Genomic DNA, 19,818 nt, shown 5'->3' on the forward strand with positions numbered 1-19,818 from the left:
ATTATCCGGATTTTTGATTATCCGGATCGGGTCAGGTCCCAATTAATTCGGATAATTGGAGTTCTACTGTATTCGAAACGAATAGGCAAAAAAAGAAGAAAAATAATTATTTATTATCTCAAATATGTAAATACGTATACCCTATTCCACGAATATACGACTCTCTTGGATTATCTCCACAACGAATATTTTACTGTGCAAAATATGAAGAACAAAAGTAAATTGAAAATTACATTGTTGTTTATTGGAATAATTATTATTAAGTAGAGCAATTTACTTTCGTACTTCTTATGTTGTACACTAAAATATTCGTTGTCGCGATAATCCAAGAGAGTCGTACATTCGTGGAATGACGAATGACCCATATATGACAATGGACATAGAGTTCAGTGGAAAGATTTAAGTATAGTCCTGAAAGAAACAGATGATAAAAAAGAAAAATCAAAGAAGCGGCTCTAATTATGTCAAATGAAACCCACTGTGTCGCAAATTCCTCGGAAGAATTTAATAGGATGTGGTTACCCATGTTAAAAAAGGAAATCGATAGAAAGAAAATAGGTGCCACAATTAGTAAGTCAATAATATATCGAGGATATATCGAGGAAATTTTAAATTAGTAGTTTGTAAGTTGATAAAATCTACATTTTAAAATTATTTTGAAATATACAGGGTGGCGGCGTATCAAAGTTATATTTTTTCTTATGGAACACCCTGTATTTTATTGCATTTTTTAATTATCCGCAAAAAATAAGGTATAGTTTCATAAGGCTTCCCTATACCTATGTACAGAGTGTTCTGAGTTATGGTGACTTTTCTTAAAATGTAAAGTTTTAAAACAAGGCTTATTCTCAAGTTATTTAAGAAATTATGAAAAAAATACTTTTACATCTAAATAGTTGGATATGGGTTGAATGTATTCCATGATTAACTATTACACAATTATTTACAGGATGTTCAACATTTACAGTTTCATTATTGGATTAGTCAATGTGTCATATGATGCTTATTTTAAATGGAACACCATGTATATTAATACACCATTATACTAAACGGAGTCACCTCTTTCGAATGGTATATGGATGTCCTATACCTAGGTCTAATAGTTTTTGCGTAAATTACAATTATTTCAATTCTTAATCTGTAAATCGAGTTTAAAACAAAATATGTAGGGGAGAGTTGGACAAAACCGGCTACCACTCCAAAAACCGTCTGTATCTTTTGCTATGTGAGAGTAGCAAATGTTTGTTGCAGATTGAAATATTCTCAAATGACTTAAGTTTGATACGCCAATGTCAATTTTTAAAAATATTCTTAGATTTTTAATTTTTTGAAGTTATACTTCTTTACGCGCGATATGAGGGTGAATTTTTATATGTTAAAACCTACGATCCGGGCGCATGCGCATTATAACTTTGTTCGGATTGGATGTTCAAATGACATTTCAAAAATTATTCAATATGGCGGCTGTGGCACAGCTGTGGTTTCATAGAGAAATAAAAAGAATGTTGTTTTTATTTCTCTATGTGTGGTTTGATTATTTATGGCAAGGGCGGATCCAGGGAGGGGGCCATGGGGGCCATGGCCCCCTCCGAGAATAAAAAAAAATATGAATTTAAATATTTGCAGTTCAAATGTTTTTAGTTTCAAACGCATATATATGTACAAAACAGGGGATAAATATATCTTCTGGACTAGAATTCAACAAAAGCAGTAAAGGAAGCTTCAAGAATGACATAGAATGTTGTGTAAATCAAAATGTTGATAATTTTACAAAGTGCCAATGGTTAAAACGACCTTGGCAGCTATCAAAATCGTATCAGTTTCTATATTCTGTACACACAAAGAATAAAAAGAAATGAAGCATTACTTGGGTCACCAGCACTTGGAATAAAGGAGTTGATTGGTTGATTGGTACTTTCGCACATCCAAAAAGGATTGTTTTGCAAGTATTGCTTTTTATTTTTCTAATGAAAAATATGGTCATAATAAAGGGGATGACAGCCCAAAGCCTTGTCACGAAACCTTTAACATCTTTCGTCAAACCAATGGGCAACGACGAAGCCACACAATCCCAGAAAAAACATCAGACCTCAAGGAGTGCTTTCAGGTTGAGCTAGATTTTCTACAAAGTTATCGCAACCCACAAAAGTCAGTTATTAACCAGATAGACTCTCAGAGGTCTAAACAGTTACAAGAAAATAGAGAATGGCTACGACCAATAGTTAGAGCAAGGGTGGGCAAAGTGCGGCCCCCGGGCCGCATGCGGCCCTTTAGACATTTTTTGCGGCCCGCGAAAAAAAGTGAATTTCATTTAAAGATTTTTTTTTATTATTGCTAATAATAATAATTAAATGTAGATAATACAGCTATTACCACTTTCTTTTTTTTTCCGGCACAATTTTGTCAGCTCTCTCAATGAAATCCATGAAATTTCAACAAATGGAAACAATATTTTTGATGTAGTCAGAAACTGTTTGGAAATTTTTAAATTAACTCGTAACCACCTAGTAAGTGTAACACCTGATGGAGCACCAAAAAGAGGAGCAAATATTGTAAACTTAAAGATTACGTTTATGAACAATCTCCAGAACATGATTTATAATTTTGTTACTGCATAATCCATCAGCAGGTATTGTGCAAAAATGTTTTGCAAGTAGACATTGTCATTTTAATTATAGCTAATATTTTTGGTTTTATTCGTTCAAGAGGAATAAATCATCGTGCATTCATAGCATTTTTGGAAGAGTTATAGAAACAGACCATACTGATGTCTTATACCACAATCATATTAGATGGTTAAGTTTAGACTTAAAATATGCTGTGAATTAGGGGAGGAAATTGCTTTATTTATAGAAATGAAAAACTGCGACAAATTTGCTAAATTTATAAGTTTTGAACGCAAAACTTTTAAAATGAAACTCAAACTATTCATTGACCATACAAAAAAGTAAGAATTCGTTCAATTATTTTCCTCATTAAAATCATTAAATAATGTACCATAAAATAAGTTTAAAATTTATGAAGAAAAACTTTGTAATTTGCTGACGGAATTTTGAAAATTGGTTTGTTTAAAGATTTTGAAGATATATTTTTCATTACTACTTCTAAGAAATCATTTTTCAGTTCAAATTGATTCGGTACCAGTCTACATTCAACCAGAAAATAAATCACAATTTAAGTTTGAAATTAAATTTATTTGACGTTTCGATTTCCACTTCGGAAATCGGTATAAAAATAAAAACATACAAAAAGATTCCAAAATATATGAATGAATGAACACCTAAGTTCATCACTTTACGATTTGACAGACAAAAAAGAAATTGAAAATAAAAGTTCTCAAATTTTTAAATTGATTTTCTCAAAACTTCTTTTTTCAAAGGCGGTGGACATTGCAACTCAAAAGCTACTTAGTAGATCCACCTGAAATTTTTTATAGATTTTTTAGACATTTTGTGAGGTAATGCTGTCGAGATATTTTTTTTAACAATAATAAATACGTTTGTTTTGCACACCTTTTTTACAAAAAAATTTCTTATTTTGCCTTCTGAGTGATATCAAAAACTCAAAAATCATTAAAATTAAAAAAACTTGACTGCGTTACCTCGATAAAGCTAATAAAATATTTTTGAATTTTTTGTTGAATTCTACTGCAAAATACTTTTATTTTGGAGGTGTCTGTAAAAATGTGCCACCGTTAACTTATTTTTCAATAATTGGTCTTAAAATTTTTTTGAGTATTCTTTGATGGTACCGAATATGTTTATTTAATTTAAAAATAAAATAATTCTACCATAGTTTCAAACAAAATTCACAAAAATGTACTTGAAATGTTGATTTTAAACCATATCCCCCCCTTTAAACAAAATTAGTAAAGAGTTAAAAATTTGAACATGTAACATTTGAATTACATGGTAACAAATATTGCGGCCCTCGGTAATAGACCAAAAGCATTTTGTGGCCCTTTCTAAAAAAAGTTTGCCCGCCCCTGAGTTAGAGTCTATAGTGTTCTTAGATCTTAGACCGACAAAATATTCCTTAAGAGTCCATCGTTTAGATGGCCTTCTACTTCTGGACGAAGATGCTTGATCTAGCAATGAGTGGGAATTTTGAAGGTCTAAAATCGCATCAGGAGATAAGACTCTTAAACAACACCTATCCACAGCATCTTCCCGAGCAACATACATTAGTAGCACCAGTAAAAATGAATTGATAACATGTTGTGGTGAAGAAATAATTGAACAAATAATGAATCAGGTTCAAAGTTCAAATTATTACTCTGTCATATTTGACGAAACGACCGACGTATCTCACGTGAGACAAATTTCTCTAAATTTGAGATACATACACAATAACAAAATTCGTGAAGATTTGTCAAAGTCCATTGACGCTTATGAGAATATAAAAATAATTAGTAAAAATCATGAAAGAGGGGAAGAACCAGGCCTGACAGGAGAAGCATAGGGAAAAATAGTATTAAACTTGTTGAAAGAACTGCACTTGGATCTGAAGAAATGTGTAGGAGTCGGTATTGACTTTAATAATACTTTAATAACGATAAGTTTTGAATGACTTTATGGCAATCAAAAGTTGTGAAAAGTGCCTTAAAACTAGTGTTGCCCAAAATCGGTCTTGGTCTTGCAGTCTTGGTCTTGTTCTTGCGTTTTCGCAAGACCAAGACCAAGACCAAGACTGCTTTATTTTAGCAAGACCAAGACCAAGACTGACAGTGCAAGACTTTAGCAAGAACAAGACTAAGCCTGCGAGACTCTTGCGTCTTGCAGTTAGGATTGAGTATCCTTTTAGGGAATATAGTAATGCTTAGAGACTATGTCTAGAGACTATATGTCTTAGAGACTATAACAAAAATTTATAAAATTGGACTTATGCGCATAATGAACAATACAAGCAATATCATCGGAACCGAGACGATATAAATTGGTCGTAAATAACAAAATAATAGAACAAGTGATAGAAACGGAATACTTGGTAATAAAACTGTCAAGCTACGGAAAAGTGGAAGAAGAAGTACAAAAACAAGTGAACATGGCGAACAGAGCAGCAGGATGTCTCAACAACACAATCTGGAGAAACAAAGATGTCACAATGGAAACGAAAACCAAGATATTATATAAATCAACAATAAGACCGATAATGACGTACACAGCGGAAACAAGATCAGATACGGCGAAAACACAAAGACCGCTGGCAACAGCAGAAATGAAAGTCTTACGAAAAACAACAAACCAAACTCCAAGAGACAGAGTAAGAAGTGAGGAAATATGAGCGAGATGTGGTATAAAAGAAAAATACTAAACATGTGGACCAAAAGAAGCAAAATAAAATGGAACCGATACATGCAAAGAATGACAGAAAATAAAATAGTACGAATAGCAAGTGACACATCTATAAATGGAAGAAGATCAGTGGGACGACCGAGGAAAAAATGGTCAGACAATGTCAATTGAGGCTAACAACCGAAGTAAAAAAGGGATTGAGCCTATTTATAAAGTAGGAAGAAGAAGAAGAAGATGAACAATACAATAAACATACATTAACATATTTATTTGACACGTACTCAGAGATCATAATAAATTATTACAATTTAAAAATAAAATATTTTTTAATACATTCCTTTTTAGCAGACGACGCCTTCGCTCTGAAATTAATTGTAATAATTGTCTAGATTTTCACAATAGCTGTCCTTTCATAAAATAATCTTGTGTTGTTAAAATAGATAAAAATATTTTCATTAAATAGATCACTCTTCAACAGGGGCGTCATTTGAAATTTTGATTGGGGGGGGGGGCAAGCATTATACAGGGTGTCCAGAAACTCTACCGACAAATGAAGACAGGAGATTCCTCAGATAATTTTAAGATAATTTAACCCAATTCACCTAGTCCGAAAATGCTTCCTAAGGGAGCTAGAGCTCTTTGAAGATGGCGTCATGTAATTAGTTTTTCTTAAATACCTCCAGAACGCTTCTATTTAGAAAAACGAACATTGGTATACATATTTACTTTCCAGAAATGAATCGATTCCATCCATTGCGAATTTCTAGTACAGGTCATAGGCGTCCGTTTTGGGTAGGGCAACGTTTATTTTATCGCCTAACTTTTTTGTCTTTAATTGTTAAGCATTTTTGACTCTGAATTATTTAATTGTGAGTTATTCTAGTACTAAAAGGTACTCTTACTTTAAGTCGATAGGATACACCGTTTTCTAGAAAAATCGATTTGAAAATTTTTCGTTCCTTGAATTTAAAAAAAAAGTTTCAAAAAAAACTATTTAGAAAGATGAAAACTGGTACATTTATTTATATTCCAGAGATTAATCGATTTCATTAATGGCGAATTTCTAGTACCGGTCATAGGCGTCCGTTTTGGGTAGGTCAACAGTTACTTTATAACATACCTTTATTGTCTTTAATTTTTAAGTATTTATGACACTAGATTATTCAATTATGAGATATTCGAGTACTAAAAGTTACTATTGCTTTAAGTTGGTAAAATACATCGGTTTTTTTTTAATTTTTTTTAACTTTTTTTTTTTCAAACTCCCAAAACTAAAAACTTTCAAATCGATTTTTCTAGAAAACGGTGTATCCTATCGACTTAAATTAAGAGTACCTTTTAGTACTAGAATACCTCACAATTTAATAATCCAGTAATTTGTAAGTATCAAAAATGCTTAAAAGTTGAAGACAAAACAGTTATGCGATAAAATAACCGTTGCCCTACCCAAAACGTACGCCTATGACCGGTACTAGAAATTCGCAATGGATGGAATCGATTCATTTCAGGAAAGTGAATATGTATACCAATTTTTGTTTTTCTAAATAGAAGCGTTCTGGAGGTATTTAAGAAAAACTAATTACATGGCGCCATCTTCAAAGAGCTCTAGCTCCCTTAGGAAGCATTTTCGGACTAGGTGAATTGGGTTAAATTGTCATAAAATTATCTGAGGAATCTCCTGTCTTCGTTTGTCGGTAGAGTTTCTGGACACCCTGTATATACAATATATTATATATGATGTAATAATGAAAATTGATGTATTTTTTGTAAATTTCAGTCATTTTCAGGGTCAGGGGGCAAATGCTCCCCTGACCCTATCAAATGACGCCCCTGCACTTCAAAACCCCTTCATTCCAATTTTCATGATTCTGTTGTCTTTAGTTCTCGAGATATTTCCAATAGGAAGTGTATCTGCCCGCCCTGTATGTTAAGTCAAGCTGAAAATGTGTCTATACTGTTACGTTTTTCTAAAATCTAAAGTAACGCTTAATAAATAGCAATATGCTAGTGGGTAACTGCGAGACTTGCAAGACTCTTGCTGCAAGACCAAGACCAAGACCAAGACCGGGAGTGCAATACCAAGACCAAGACCAAAACCACGTGTATTGGTCCAAGACCAAGACTCTCTAAGTCTCGTCTTGGTCTTGCATTTGGGCAACACTACTTAAAACTCACCATTGTAACACTAATCTTTAAAAATTACCCCCAAACCCCCCAGTACCCCTCCCAAAAAAAGTTCATGGCCCCTCCCGAAAATCGGTCCTGGATCCGCCCTTGATTTATGGTTGTTGCGTTTTGAAATTTGTGGGAAAAGAAACAACAAACAAAAGTTAGTTAATAGTTATACTGCCTTTTTAAATAGTTTTCATATATATTTTTGGACTTTTGGACAAGGAAAACTCATTCTAATTTGGTAAGTAGTTTTTATTATAATCATATTGTAATTATACATTTGGATTAGGTTGGAATAAATTTATTTTCTCAAGAATGGGGATTTTAGAGAGAAATCCGAAGTTAGGTCCGATTTTTATTTTTAAATTATGATTTTTTGGTGTAGATTTATTTATCTAGTAGGTATGTAATGCTTTGATTTACATACTTAATTTGATTACCAACAAAAGTTCTACCAATCTTCATCTAATATATTGTTTTCTTACTGCTTTGTCATATTTTAATATTTTCTTCCACAAAAATCAAACTACATAATTTGATTAGGTAAATTCAGAACAACTGTCAAACAGTAAAACGTTCAGTTGCCCTATTTTTCCACATGACAAATAATGTGTAATTGGATGAGTGAGTCTAGGCTTCGATTACGAATCAAAGCGTCCCCAAATTCGCGGGTTCGAATCCCGATGCCAAGTTTTTATTTTTTTATGCATTTTATGATTGTAAGTATATTTGTTATATAATTTTTTTCAGAAAATGCGTATTTAAAATTTTTGCCAACTATTATTATCGTTCAGAAATCATTTTTCTTTGTGGCATTTTTCAATGTGTTTGTGTGCGTTTTATTCTTTTATTTTTTAAAATTTTTGGTATTGTCTTAATAAAAAATTTTGGAAAGTAGTAAGTATTAAAATTCGTTTAATATTTAAATGAAATATAAATAAACTGTTTAAAGTACATTATATCAATTTTGTTAAAATCACATAATATGTAATAGAAGTATAACTTCTTACGTGCGTACAAAGTACACACACATTCTTTTTTTATTTTTATGAAAATATTGCAAAATACCCGGTTTTGTCCAATCGGTATGATAAAACCGGGTACTAACTTAATTACCATGTAAAAAGACTAATGGGCAGAAAATAAAATATTTATTGTCATAAGCCCATTTGGTGCAAGACACACATTTTATCCAGCCTTCCTTCGCATTATAATTTGAAAATAGGTAATTGTAATATAGACACGCATCGTCATTATTATGTTCTTCCTCCAAACTCTCCAAAATTTTGTTTTTGGCGCAGCCCCTTTTACCACGTTTTTTCTTTTTTTTTACAGTTCATTTAGTTTTAATTTTTTTACGACTGGAGATTTTTTTAAATTTTCTCCTACTAGCTTCTTCAATAGAAGAAGCCACATGTTGTAGTTAACTAAAAGCAAAATAACCACTGCAGAAACTGGAAGTAACAACAGGTCTGATAAAATCGGGTACCCGGTTTTGTCGATTTTCGGACTACCCGGTTTTGTCAAACTCGTAAACAAGACAAAAAATGTTATTTAAATTTTTAAGTTATTAAATAATATTCAACATTTTTTGGCCAAACTAAAGGTAATAAAACTAGGTTACATGTATTAAATTTTGAAATGGCCATTAGTTATTCATTAGAGAAGAAAACAGCTATAAATTTACCTTAAACATCGAGTTTCCTGCATCAAAAAACAGGTGAGGTCTTACTGCTCCGGCACAGATTACTCAAATGAGGTAGAAATAAATACACACGACTGTTGGTGGTAAAGGGGCACTAATTTTATCATTGTCTAATAGATAGCAGCAGACAGTTAGAAGAATTAAGGGATACCCGATCAACCTACCCGGTTTTGTCCAACTCTACCCTATCTCATTGTATGACATCGTCATTTTATGACAGTACGGTCTGGTAATTATCAAAAATATAAACATTCGTGTATGATATTCAAATTTAATTGTTCCTAAAAATGAATAATCACGTTATCTACGAAAGAGTAGACATGGTACTTTGCATTGGGGAGTGTTTGCAAAATTGTATCTTACCTTCTTAAGTTTACGCTGAAAAGTATCCTGATAGAAGACAACCAAAAAAGGACGTTTTTGAGAGATTTCAATAGATTCCGTGCTACTGGTAATGTTGTATACGGAAAGTTAAATAAAAATAAACCAGTTATTTGTGATGACGTCAAGGAGCTTGATGTCCTGCTTTCTGTTACGGAAAACTCAAATACTAGTAAAGAAAAAATTTCGGGTGAATTGTAAATCAGTCAAACGACTGTTAGAATACTTAAGAGAAACCACTATTATCCGTATAAAACTCAACTACACCAGTATTAGACCAAACAGGACTATGATAAATATTTAACTTATTGTTTATGGACTTTAGACTTTATAGAAGATCCTGATGTTTTTTAATGTATTGTATACAGACCAATATACCTACTTTTCATAATAATGGTCTAGTAGATAGACATAATTTTCATTTCATTATGATACAGTAAACAAACATTTATTTCGTACAGTTTAAAAATCGAGAGTGACTATAAAGATTATTTTTAAAATAAATTTACCGTTTAAGAAAATTGTAAATTACGCAAAAACTATGACTCCTAGTTATAGAACATCCCTATACCATTCGAAAGAGGAACCTGTGCTTAGTACAATAATTTATTAATATACATGGTGTTTTATTTAAAATAAGCATCATATGACACATTAAATAATCCAATAATGAAACTGTAAATTTTGAACACCCTGTAAATAAATGTGTAATAATCAATCATGGAATACATTAATTATAAAATAATTACCAGACCGTACTGTCATAAGGTGACAATGTCATACAATGCCATTAATTAACTACATCTTTTGTTTTAAAATCGATTTACAGATTAAGAATTTAAATAATTGCAAATTACGCAAGGTATAGGACATTACGCTAGGTATTACACTAGGTATTACGCTATAGGTATTACGCTAGGTATAGGACATCCATATAGGTACCATTCGAAAGAGGTAAAATTGTTTAGTATAATTATTTATTAATATATAATATGGTGTTCCATTTAAAATAAGAATCATATGACACATTAAATAATCCAATAATGAAACTGTAAAATTTGAACACCCTGTAAATAAATGTGTAAGAATTAATCATGAAATACATTCCACCGATATCCAAATATTTAAATGTAAAATTAATTTCTTTATAATTTCTTAAATAACTTGAGAATAAGCCTTCTTTTAAAACTTTACATTTTAATAAAAGTCAACATAACTCAGAACACTCTGTACATAGGTATAGGGAAGCCTTATGAAACTATACCTTATTTTTTTGCGGACAATTAAAAAATGCAATAAAATATAGGGTGTTCCATAAGAAAAAATATAACTTTGATACGCCGCCATTTATTGGGACACCCTGTATATTTCAAAATAATTTTAAAATGTAGAGTTCATCAACTTACAAACTACTAATTTAAAAATTTTTTCAAATCTTTTACCATTTCGCTGTAATCTTCCGTCCCGTTAATGGTGACTCACCCTGTATAATTTATATTCTAAAATAACATAAATCAGAGATTGGTGTTAATTTTGAAAGCAAACTAAATGTAAGACTACACACTTATCCTGTCGAGATATAGTATCATGAGGTTTTTTCCAGGATCATTTGGGGCAAAATGCAAAAAATGGATACGAAAGCTGCCATCTTCACCTTTAAAACTTATTTTGATTTTTGTCGATAGGACCATCTGACCAAAAGATATCGAATCTTTACCGTCGAGTTCATACAAATTTTATTTAAAAAATTAATTTCGAGCGCTTAACTGACATTCAAAATCGCCGGTCGCTTCAAGATGTGTTTTTGAGAGAACAGTTCATTCTACACAAAAAGTGCTAAAAAATTTTTGTTCAAAATTATCTCAGCTACATTTCTTGTTTGAAACATTTTTTTCTATGGTGTAAAGATTCTTTGTAAATCGATATTTTCCGTTTCCCCTTATGAGGGGTCAAGGACGATTTTAGGGGGAAGAATTGCCCGGTCCAAAATTGGCATTCTCAGAAAAATTCAGCTTGTTGGTATAATTTTTAGAGGTTTAGTGGCATGTTCGTCTTTGGCGACTGGACTATTATTTTTTTATTTTCATTCATTTTTTATCTAGATTAGCCGAACAGATAGATAATGCATGCATAGCATAACCTTACGTATTTCCTAAACTGAAACTTTTTGTTTTATTTTGGAATATAGCCACGTAATTGCATACAGTGAGTACGTAAAGGTTGGAATAAATTTCAACCTTTACGTTGGAATTTTCCGTGAATGCAAGATTCAGGAAATAAATCCCGAAACAGGTCGATTTATATTTTTAAATTATGATTTTTTGGCTTAAATAGCATACTATTTAGTCACGTAATCCATCTGGGCGTGATGACGCAATCGATGATTTTTTTAACTGAGAATAGGGGTCGTGTGATAGCTCATTTGAAAAGTTATTCAATTTCGTATTCAGTAATATAAACATTAACATCATTATAAATACAGGGTGTCCAAAAAAATCTTTTGAATTAAATTGAGACAAAAAGAAGAATGTATGTAACTTATTTAATTCAAAATATGTACACTTAACTGCTGTCAGAACACAGGAAAAAATAGTTATTTGACAAATAAACATTGTTTTCCGCGACCGTTAAAGCTGCGACCCACCCGCCTTTTAACAGTTTGAACATTTAATTTAAGTAAAAAGCAATGTTTATTTTTCAAATATTTTTTTTTAATTTCTGACAGCAGTAAAATGTATTTTGAATAAGATATATTACATACATTCTTCTTTTTGAATCAATTAATTTAATTTAAAAAAATATTTTGGACACCCTTTATAAAATCGTAATTTAAAAATAAAAAGCGACCTGTTTCGGGATTTACCTCCAAATTCGCCAATTCACAAAAAAAAATAATTTGTTGTAATCTTTAACCGCTCACTGTATAAATATTCGCCTTGACTATAAAATAATCAAAGCAGTCGGCAATATGAAGTGTAAAATGCATTTAAACAATTTTCACTCTTTAATTGACAATGACGTTAAAAAGTCAATTATCTCGTAAGAAGTGATTTATAAACAATAACACGATAGATAAGCATCTCAAATTTCAAGCAAAACTACTACAAGAATCACTTAAGATAAAACTTTTACTTACCAGTGTAATACTCATAGAGAGTTGGAAGAACATCGGCAACCAAAGCACACATTTCTTTTCTAAACTGATTTTGTTTGTGAGTAAACACCAACTGACATTGCGGAGATTACTGCCAGCTATTGTAGGAAGGTCAGCCTCATTCAAATCGCTCGATACCGACTATCAGTTTTGTGGGAAGATATTTATTGTTATAATAGTCGGAGAGATAGAAGCGGATTTTGCTCGTGATAAGTAATATGGACAAACTATATGGGGATATGTTGAATCAGTTGTGTATACGACTTTCCCCTACGGGCGGAAACCAGAGTGGGGGACGAGGGTAGTTATAAGGGGTCAAAGTCGCGGTTATTATTATTTTTTTGTGACGCTCATGATCGAGATAGTGCACCAAAATTTGGGAATAAGTAGGTCATGACGTAAATATGCAAAATCTCCAGGAGCGGAAAGCTGCGTGGCGGGCAAAGGAGTGGCGAGCAGGGGTGAATATAAAAATGGTAAGGGGTGTTTTGTGACGTTCGTGATCGATATAGTGCACCAAAATTTGGGAATAAGTAGATCATGACGTACCTAACTAAGCAAAATCTCCAGGGACGGAAAGCTGCGTGGGGGACAAAGGGGCGGTGGGCAGGGGTGAATATAAAAATTATAAGGAGTGTTTTGACGTTCGTCCTTATAATTTTTATATTTACTCCTGCCCACCAGCCCTTTGTCCCCCAGACAGCGTTCCGCCCATGGAGATTTTGCTTAGTTACGTCATGATATACTTATTCCCAAATTCTTGTGCACTATCTCGATCACGAACGTCACAAAAAATCCTTACAATTGTTCTGAAGTTATTTTCTTGTGGCATTTTTATAATCAATTACTTTTAATGGGAAATAAGCCACAATTTTACCAAAAAAAAAAAATAATTTTATTAACGTTTTTGGTAAAATTGTGGCTTATTTCCCATTAAAAGTAATTGATCATTATAATTGTTATATTCACCGCTGCCCGCGACCCCTTTATCCCCCACGCAACGTTCCGCCCCTGGAGATTTTGCTTAGTTACTTCGTAATCTAATTATTCTCAAATTTTGGTGCACTATCTCGATCACGAACGTCACAAAAACTCCTTATAATTTTTATATTCACCCCTGCTCGCCACCCGTTTGCCCGTCACGCAGCTTTCCACCCCTGAAGATTTTACTTATTCACGTGATGGCATACTTATTCCTAAATTTTGGTGCACTATCTTAATCACGAGCGTCACAAAAAAAAATAATAAAAACCGCGACTTTGACCCCTTATAACTACCCTTGTCCCCCCCGTATAGTTTGTCCATATTACATATAATAATTCAACCGCCTATTATTACCCCTGATTTTATCCAAGGTACTCATTTTATTCAGGCCGAGTCGACCTGGGGCCTACAGACATTTTAAAAATGTCTAGCTGTTCTCGCCGGCGCCGGGTTTCGAATCCCGGCCTACCAGCATGTGAGTCAGACATCCAACCACCTGTCATTACTTATCACGAGCAAAATCCGCTCCCAGCTCTTGGACTATAACACTTAAATTGCTTTTTGTTTGAACCTCGTTTAATAAAAAGTAGACGATTTTAATGCACATTCACACCAATTATTGTATTTCGCTGACAAAGCCTTCACGGTATGTTGACACTGCTCTTTGTTGCGATTTATATTCACTCTATTTACGTTTGTCAATAAAAGAAAGTAAAGGCGGCTGCACAATTGACCGGGAACGGGAACGAGAACGGAAACGGGAACGAGAACGGAAACTGAAAGCATCAGCAGATTCACAATTAAATGGTTAACAGCTGTTTTGTGTCATTGTCACTTGTGCTGTTAATTATTTTTCTTCTCAAAATAAATTTTGTGGAACGATCTTTTTCTAATTTTATTAAAAGAAAATGTCTGTTAACTCTAAAAATATGGATTTATTTGATGACGAGCTTTTAATATTTTCGTTTTTTATGATCTTGGACCTAATTATTACACAATATGTTTTCAATCACTAAGGTTTGTCAGCATAAAGACAAAAAGCATATCATTCGAATATTTATATTATTATTATGTATCTAATTACCATATAAGTACGTACTATGATCTACATCAATCATCATACGGATGAGGACATTATTTTTCCAATAAATAAATCAATCGTTCGTCATTTATTTTAATGCAAAATGTATAAAAATTGTCAGTAAAACTTGGTCATACACTTATAACAAATTTTTATTGGGCATTTGACAGTATTTTTAATACTGCCTTCTGATTGGTTCCGGGAATACAACGGGAACGAGAAAGTTAAAACATGGTCAACTTTCCCGTTCCCGTTACCGGACAGCTTCTCGTTCACGGTTATTGTGCATCTACAACATTAATTTACGTAGAGGTTAACTTTTTTCCCGTTCCCGTTTCCGTTCTCGTTCCCGTTCCCGGGCAATTGTGCAGCCGCCTTAACGGTACAATGAAAGTTACAGTTGATACGGTGGATCTTTACCAGAGCGTCAGTTAAATCATACAAATCTAGTCAAATATAGCCATAGGCGCCCATACACACGGGCAGGGGGGGCCGTGGCCCCCCCTAGCTTTTCGGGTAAGAAAAAAATTAAATTTATATTACATAAACGTATTTTTGTCAAAACAATATTGGATAATTTTGAGAGATAAATTGCAAACAACATATTTATTAATAAAAAAAATTCACATATTGGGTAGTTATTAATAGTTTAACAGAAAATCTTTGTGTCTGCGACAGTGGTCTGTATGGAATGTGCATAATACACATCTCCCACAATCACGGTATGCTACTAACGAAAACATTGAAAGAGATTAGAGGCGTGGGAAACATATACACTGTAATTGACACCCAAAATTACAAATTAAATGAATCATTTAGAATACTGCAAAAAAACCATATCAGCAAGAAATTAGATCTGTGATCGATAATCACTAATGAGCCATTTGTCTTTAACAACTGGTATAAAATAGTAATTATATTTTATATTTTGAAAAAATTCATACTGAAAAATAATTTTTAAAATTTATTGAGCATAGTCAAATTTTAGTTTGCAAAAGTATTTTTTTAGTAAGTAGATTATTTTTAAAGTGTTCATTATGATGAACAGAACAATTTTATTTAAATGAAAAACAGGCGATCTTTCATGATGCATGAGTGTTATATACAGGGTGTCCCAAAAGTAGCGGAAAGGCCGAATAATTCGCGAAATGAACATCGGATCGAAAAACTGAAAAATACATGTTCAATAATTTTCAAAAGTCTATGCGATGACACTAAACAAGTCCACCACTTCAACCCCTGGGTGTGGAGCGGGGGGTAACTTTAAAATCTTAAATGGAACCCCTAATTTTTGTTGCAGATTTGGATTTTCGTTGTAAAAATAAGCAAATTTTATTCGAGCCATTTTGCGAATTGTGGATAGATAGCGCTATAATCGGAAAAAACGGTATATCGTGATACCACAGCAAAATTATAGAAACGGTCTAATATCTCGAGAAATATACTTTCAAATAAAAACTAAAAAACACGTGTTTAATATTTTTCAAAAATCTATAGAATGACACCAAACAGGATTTTTCATTCCACACTCCGGAGGTGGGGTGAAAGTTAACTTTAAAATCTTAAATAGGAACCCCCGTTTTTTCTTGCAGATTGAGTTTCCTCCTCAAAAAATAAGTAACATTTATTCGAACTTTTTTAGAATTGTTGACTTGACGTATGGCGCTATATTCGGAAAATGCGATTTATTTGCGCCATCTATCAAAAATTCTAAAAATGTTTGGAATATGTGTGCCTTATTTTTCATAAGGATTCTATATCTGCAAAAATAAAGGGGGCTCCTTTTTAAGATTTTAAAGTAAAAACTTGGTTCGACACATACTCATGGTTAGTAAGCTCGCCAAAGTTGAAGGGAAGGCTTTGCAAGCATTGTATTCTTTTCAAACGGGTTTTAAAGAGAGGCCCAACTTTTGTGGTACCCATGACATTTCCATTTAAAAACTTGGTCTAGTGTTTTATATGTATGAGTAATTTCTCACAACAGGGTTCAAACTAGGTTTTTTAGGTGGTTTAAACTACAGTAGACTCCCTCTATAACGAGAACTGAAATGGTGAATTAATTATCTCGTTATAAGCGGATCTCGTTATATCAAACAATAATAATAATGAAATTTTTTGATGCCTCTTACGTAGTTTATTATGTGTCGATGGTCAACCTGAACAGTGAACAATGAGACTTCGCCGCCATAGATTGTAAATTTCCTATAGTATTCAATATCGGTCGATAAACAGGCAGATGTTTATTACAGGTGGCCGAGTTTATTATAGCACTGGCCTCGATAATAAGACAGACGTTGGGCATTTCTATGTACAGGTAGTTAAGGCATTTATTTATTTATGACCATTACAACGCTAAAAACAGGTAAAGACAAGTATTCTTCGATTTAAATTTTCCTCGTTATAACCAAATATGCCTCGTTATAGAGCGTTATAGTTCAGTAGGGATTTCATGGGACACCTAATGTACCTCGTTATAAGCGAAACCTCGTTATATCCGTGTTCGTTATAGAGTCTACTGTGTATATTGTCATCCGAAATATACAAAATGTAATGTGCAACATCTTCACGTTTGGCCCCCCCCTAAAAATTTTTATATGGGCGCCCTTGAATATAGCATCACTTTCCTTGGCTGCTCTTCTCCAGATATCCACCCTCAATCTCTCTTTAGCATGGGTTCTCACCCACAGTCAGGCCCCGGGCTATAAACGGGCAGACTGGGCATTTGCCCAGGGCGCCAAATTTTTGGAGGCGCAAAATAAAAGAGATAATAAAAATAAATTAGAAAAACAAATTAGGTACCCACTAAAAAATATCTGACTCAAAATTTTCAAAAATATATAGAACAGAACAAGTAAATACAGCGCGTCCATAAAGTAACGCATAAATTCGTTATTTCGTAAACCGGCGACTTTAAGGAAAAATCCCGAAACAGGTCGATTTTTATTTTTAAATTACGATTTTTTGGCATATATATCATACTAGTGACGTCATCCATCTGGGCGTGAGAACGTAATCGATGATTTTTTAAATGGAAACAGGGGTCATGTGATAGCTCATTTGAAAGGGTATTCAATTCTCTATCCAATAATATAAACATTAACATAATTATTTATACAGGGTGTTAAAAAACATTTTTTTAATTAAAATAAGTGAGACAAAAAGAAGAATATATGTAATTTATTTTAATTCAAAATGCATTTTACTACTGTCAGTAAAGAGAAAAAAATTTTATTTGGCAAATAAACATTGATTTTTGTTTAAACGAAATGTTCCAACTGCCAAGAGACAGGTGGGTGGCAGCTTTAACATTAAATTTAAGCGAAAAACAATATTTATTTGTCAAATAAACATTTTTTTCCTGTTTTCTGACAACAGTAAAACGTATTTTGAATTAAATGAATTACATACATTCTTCCTTTTGTCTCAATTATTTTAATTTAAAAAATGGTTTTTTTAAACACCTTGTATAAATAAATATGTTAATGTTTATATTAGTGAATAGAGAATTGAATACCCCTTCAAATGAGCTATCACATGACCCCTATTCTCATTTAAAAAAATCATCGATTACGTCATCATGCCTAGATGGATAACGTCACTAGTATGATATATATGCTAAAAAATCGGAATTTAAAAATAAAAATCAACCTGTTTCGGAATTTTTCCTTAATATCGCCTGTTTACGAAATAATGAATTTATGCGGTACTTTATGGACGCACTGTATAATACAGGCTACCGGAAATGTAAAATAAAAATAGTAAGAAACATAATAAGTTAAGATGACGTGTATGAATACATAATAAAAAATGAATTGAAGAGTAGGTACTTTCCCAAATCTTAAAGTAGCTGTTAGAATTTTTCTGACCTTACCTGTCACCAACTGCTCTGCAGAGAGAGGATTTTCCTCTTTGAATCGTCTGAAGAATGTTAAGAGATCTGCTCTTTCAGACAGCAAGTTAAATTGTCTCATGTTACTGTGTTGTGAAAAAGACTTAATTAACCCTAAGCACAGATTTTTCTGATGTAGTAAACAAGTTTGCCAAATTGAAGGCTAGAAAAAAATCTGTCACTTAAAATGCTTTGTACAAAGTAGGATCTTAAAAAAAACAACAATTTTTCAACAAGCTACTCTTTATCAGTACATTATACATATATTACGTAAGTTATCAATACTGCCTCACTGTCTCTCAAAGTTGATTCATCCATTTTCACTGACTTTCTTATTTTCAGCTTTTCAACAAGTTGTTTTTCAATATCTTCACTTATTTTGTCTATTCTTCTGCTAACAGTATTGTTACTGAGTTGCAAAGCTTTTACATATTTGTCATCTTTTTCAAGAACCGTTAAGAAATGCTGATATTGATGGTGTTATTAAACTCTCCCCTACAGTAGGATTTTTTTCCTGTTTGAGCGATTAATAAAGAAATTTGATAACTAGCCTCAAGAACACGATTATTAGTAGAAGTATGAGCAGTAAAGAGACTTTAATGTTGATCTCTTTTCAAAATTTTAAGTTTACTTGACGTCGAAAAACATCCAGTTGATATTTTGGTCTAGCGAAATACCTATACGCTTTTTTCGTTAAATTTGGTACCGAAACCTAGCATTGAATTTAAATGACCAGTACCGAAAGGGTTAAACTCGTGTCGAGTCCATTTTCGAATTGCCCTCCTTAACAATCAAATTGCCCCCCTGTGGGGTGTGGGCCCCACCATGGGAAACACTGCTATAGAGGGTTCTCTATAATATTGGTATAAATCGTGGTTGAACCTTATTCTCCATATACCATTGTCGCAAATGGGATCCAGTATCCTCCTTAATATTTTTCTTTCAAAAGTATTAATAAAAGGTATATTTTACAACAAATGAGTAATTGGACTTTCTCCCAATGATGCCGCCCCCCTGTATATTAATAACGAATAGCAAATACAGCTTTCCCTATCTCAAATTTATTTATATTTAGGAAACAAACAACTTTACAGATATTATTCATGAGTTTACCAGGATTTGTAAATAATTCGGACACATCAATAAACATTTTGATAA

General features: G+C 32.7%; 1 protein-coding gene across 1 annotated transcript in view; it reads right to left on the reverse strand.

Moving 5' to 3' along the window:
- Positions 1–12,857, reverse strand: part of LOC114327974 (beta-galactosidase-1-like protein 2) — a 35,741-nt gene extending 22,884 nt beyond the window's left edge. Inside the window, exon 1 of the mRNA XM_028276701.2 lies at positions 12,689–12,857. Coding sequence (XP_028132502.1) covers positions 12,689–12,740 — 52 coding nt within the window. The 5' untranslated portion in view covers positions 12,741–12,857. The remainder of the gene's footprint in view (positions 1–12,688) is intronic.
- Between the last annotated feature and the right edge of the window lie 6,961 nt (positions 12,858–19,818).

The sequence above is a fragment of the Diabrotica virgifera genome, chromosome 2 (assembly GCF_917563875.1).
Source record: "Diabrotica virgifera virgifera chromosome 2, PGI_DIABVI_V3a".
Classification (NCBI taxonomy): domain Eukaryota; kingdom Metazoa; phylum Arthropoda; class Insecta; order Coleoptera; family Chrysomelidae; genus Diabrotica; species Diabrotica virgifera.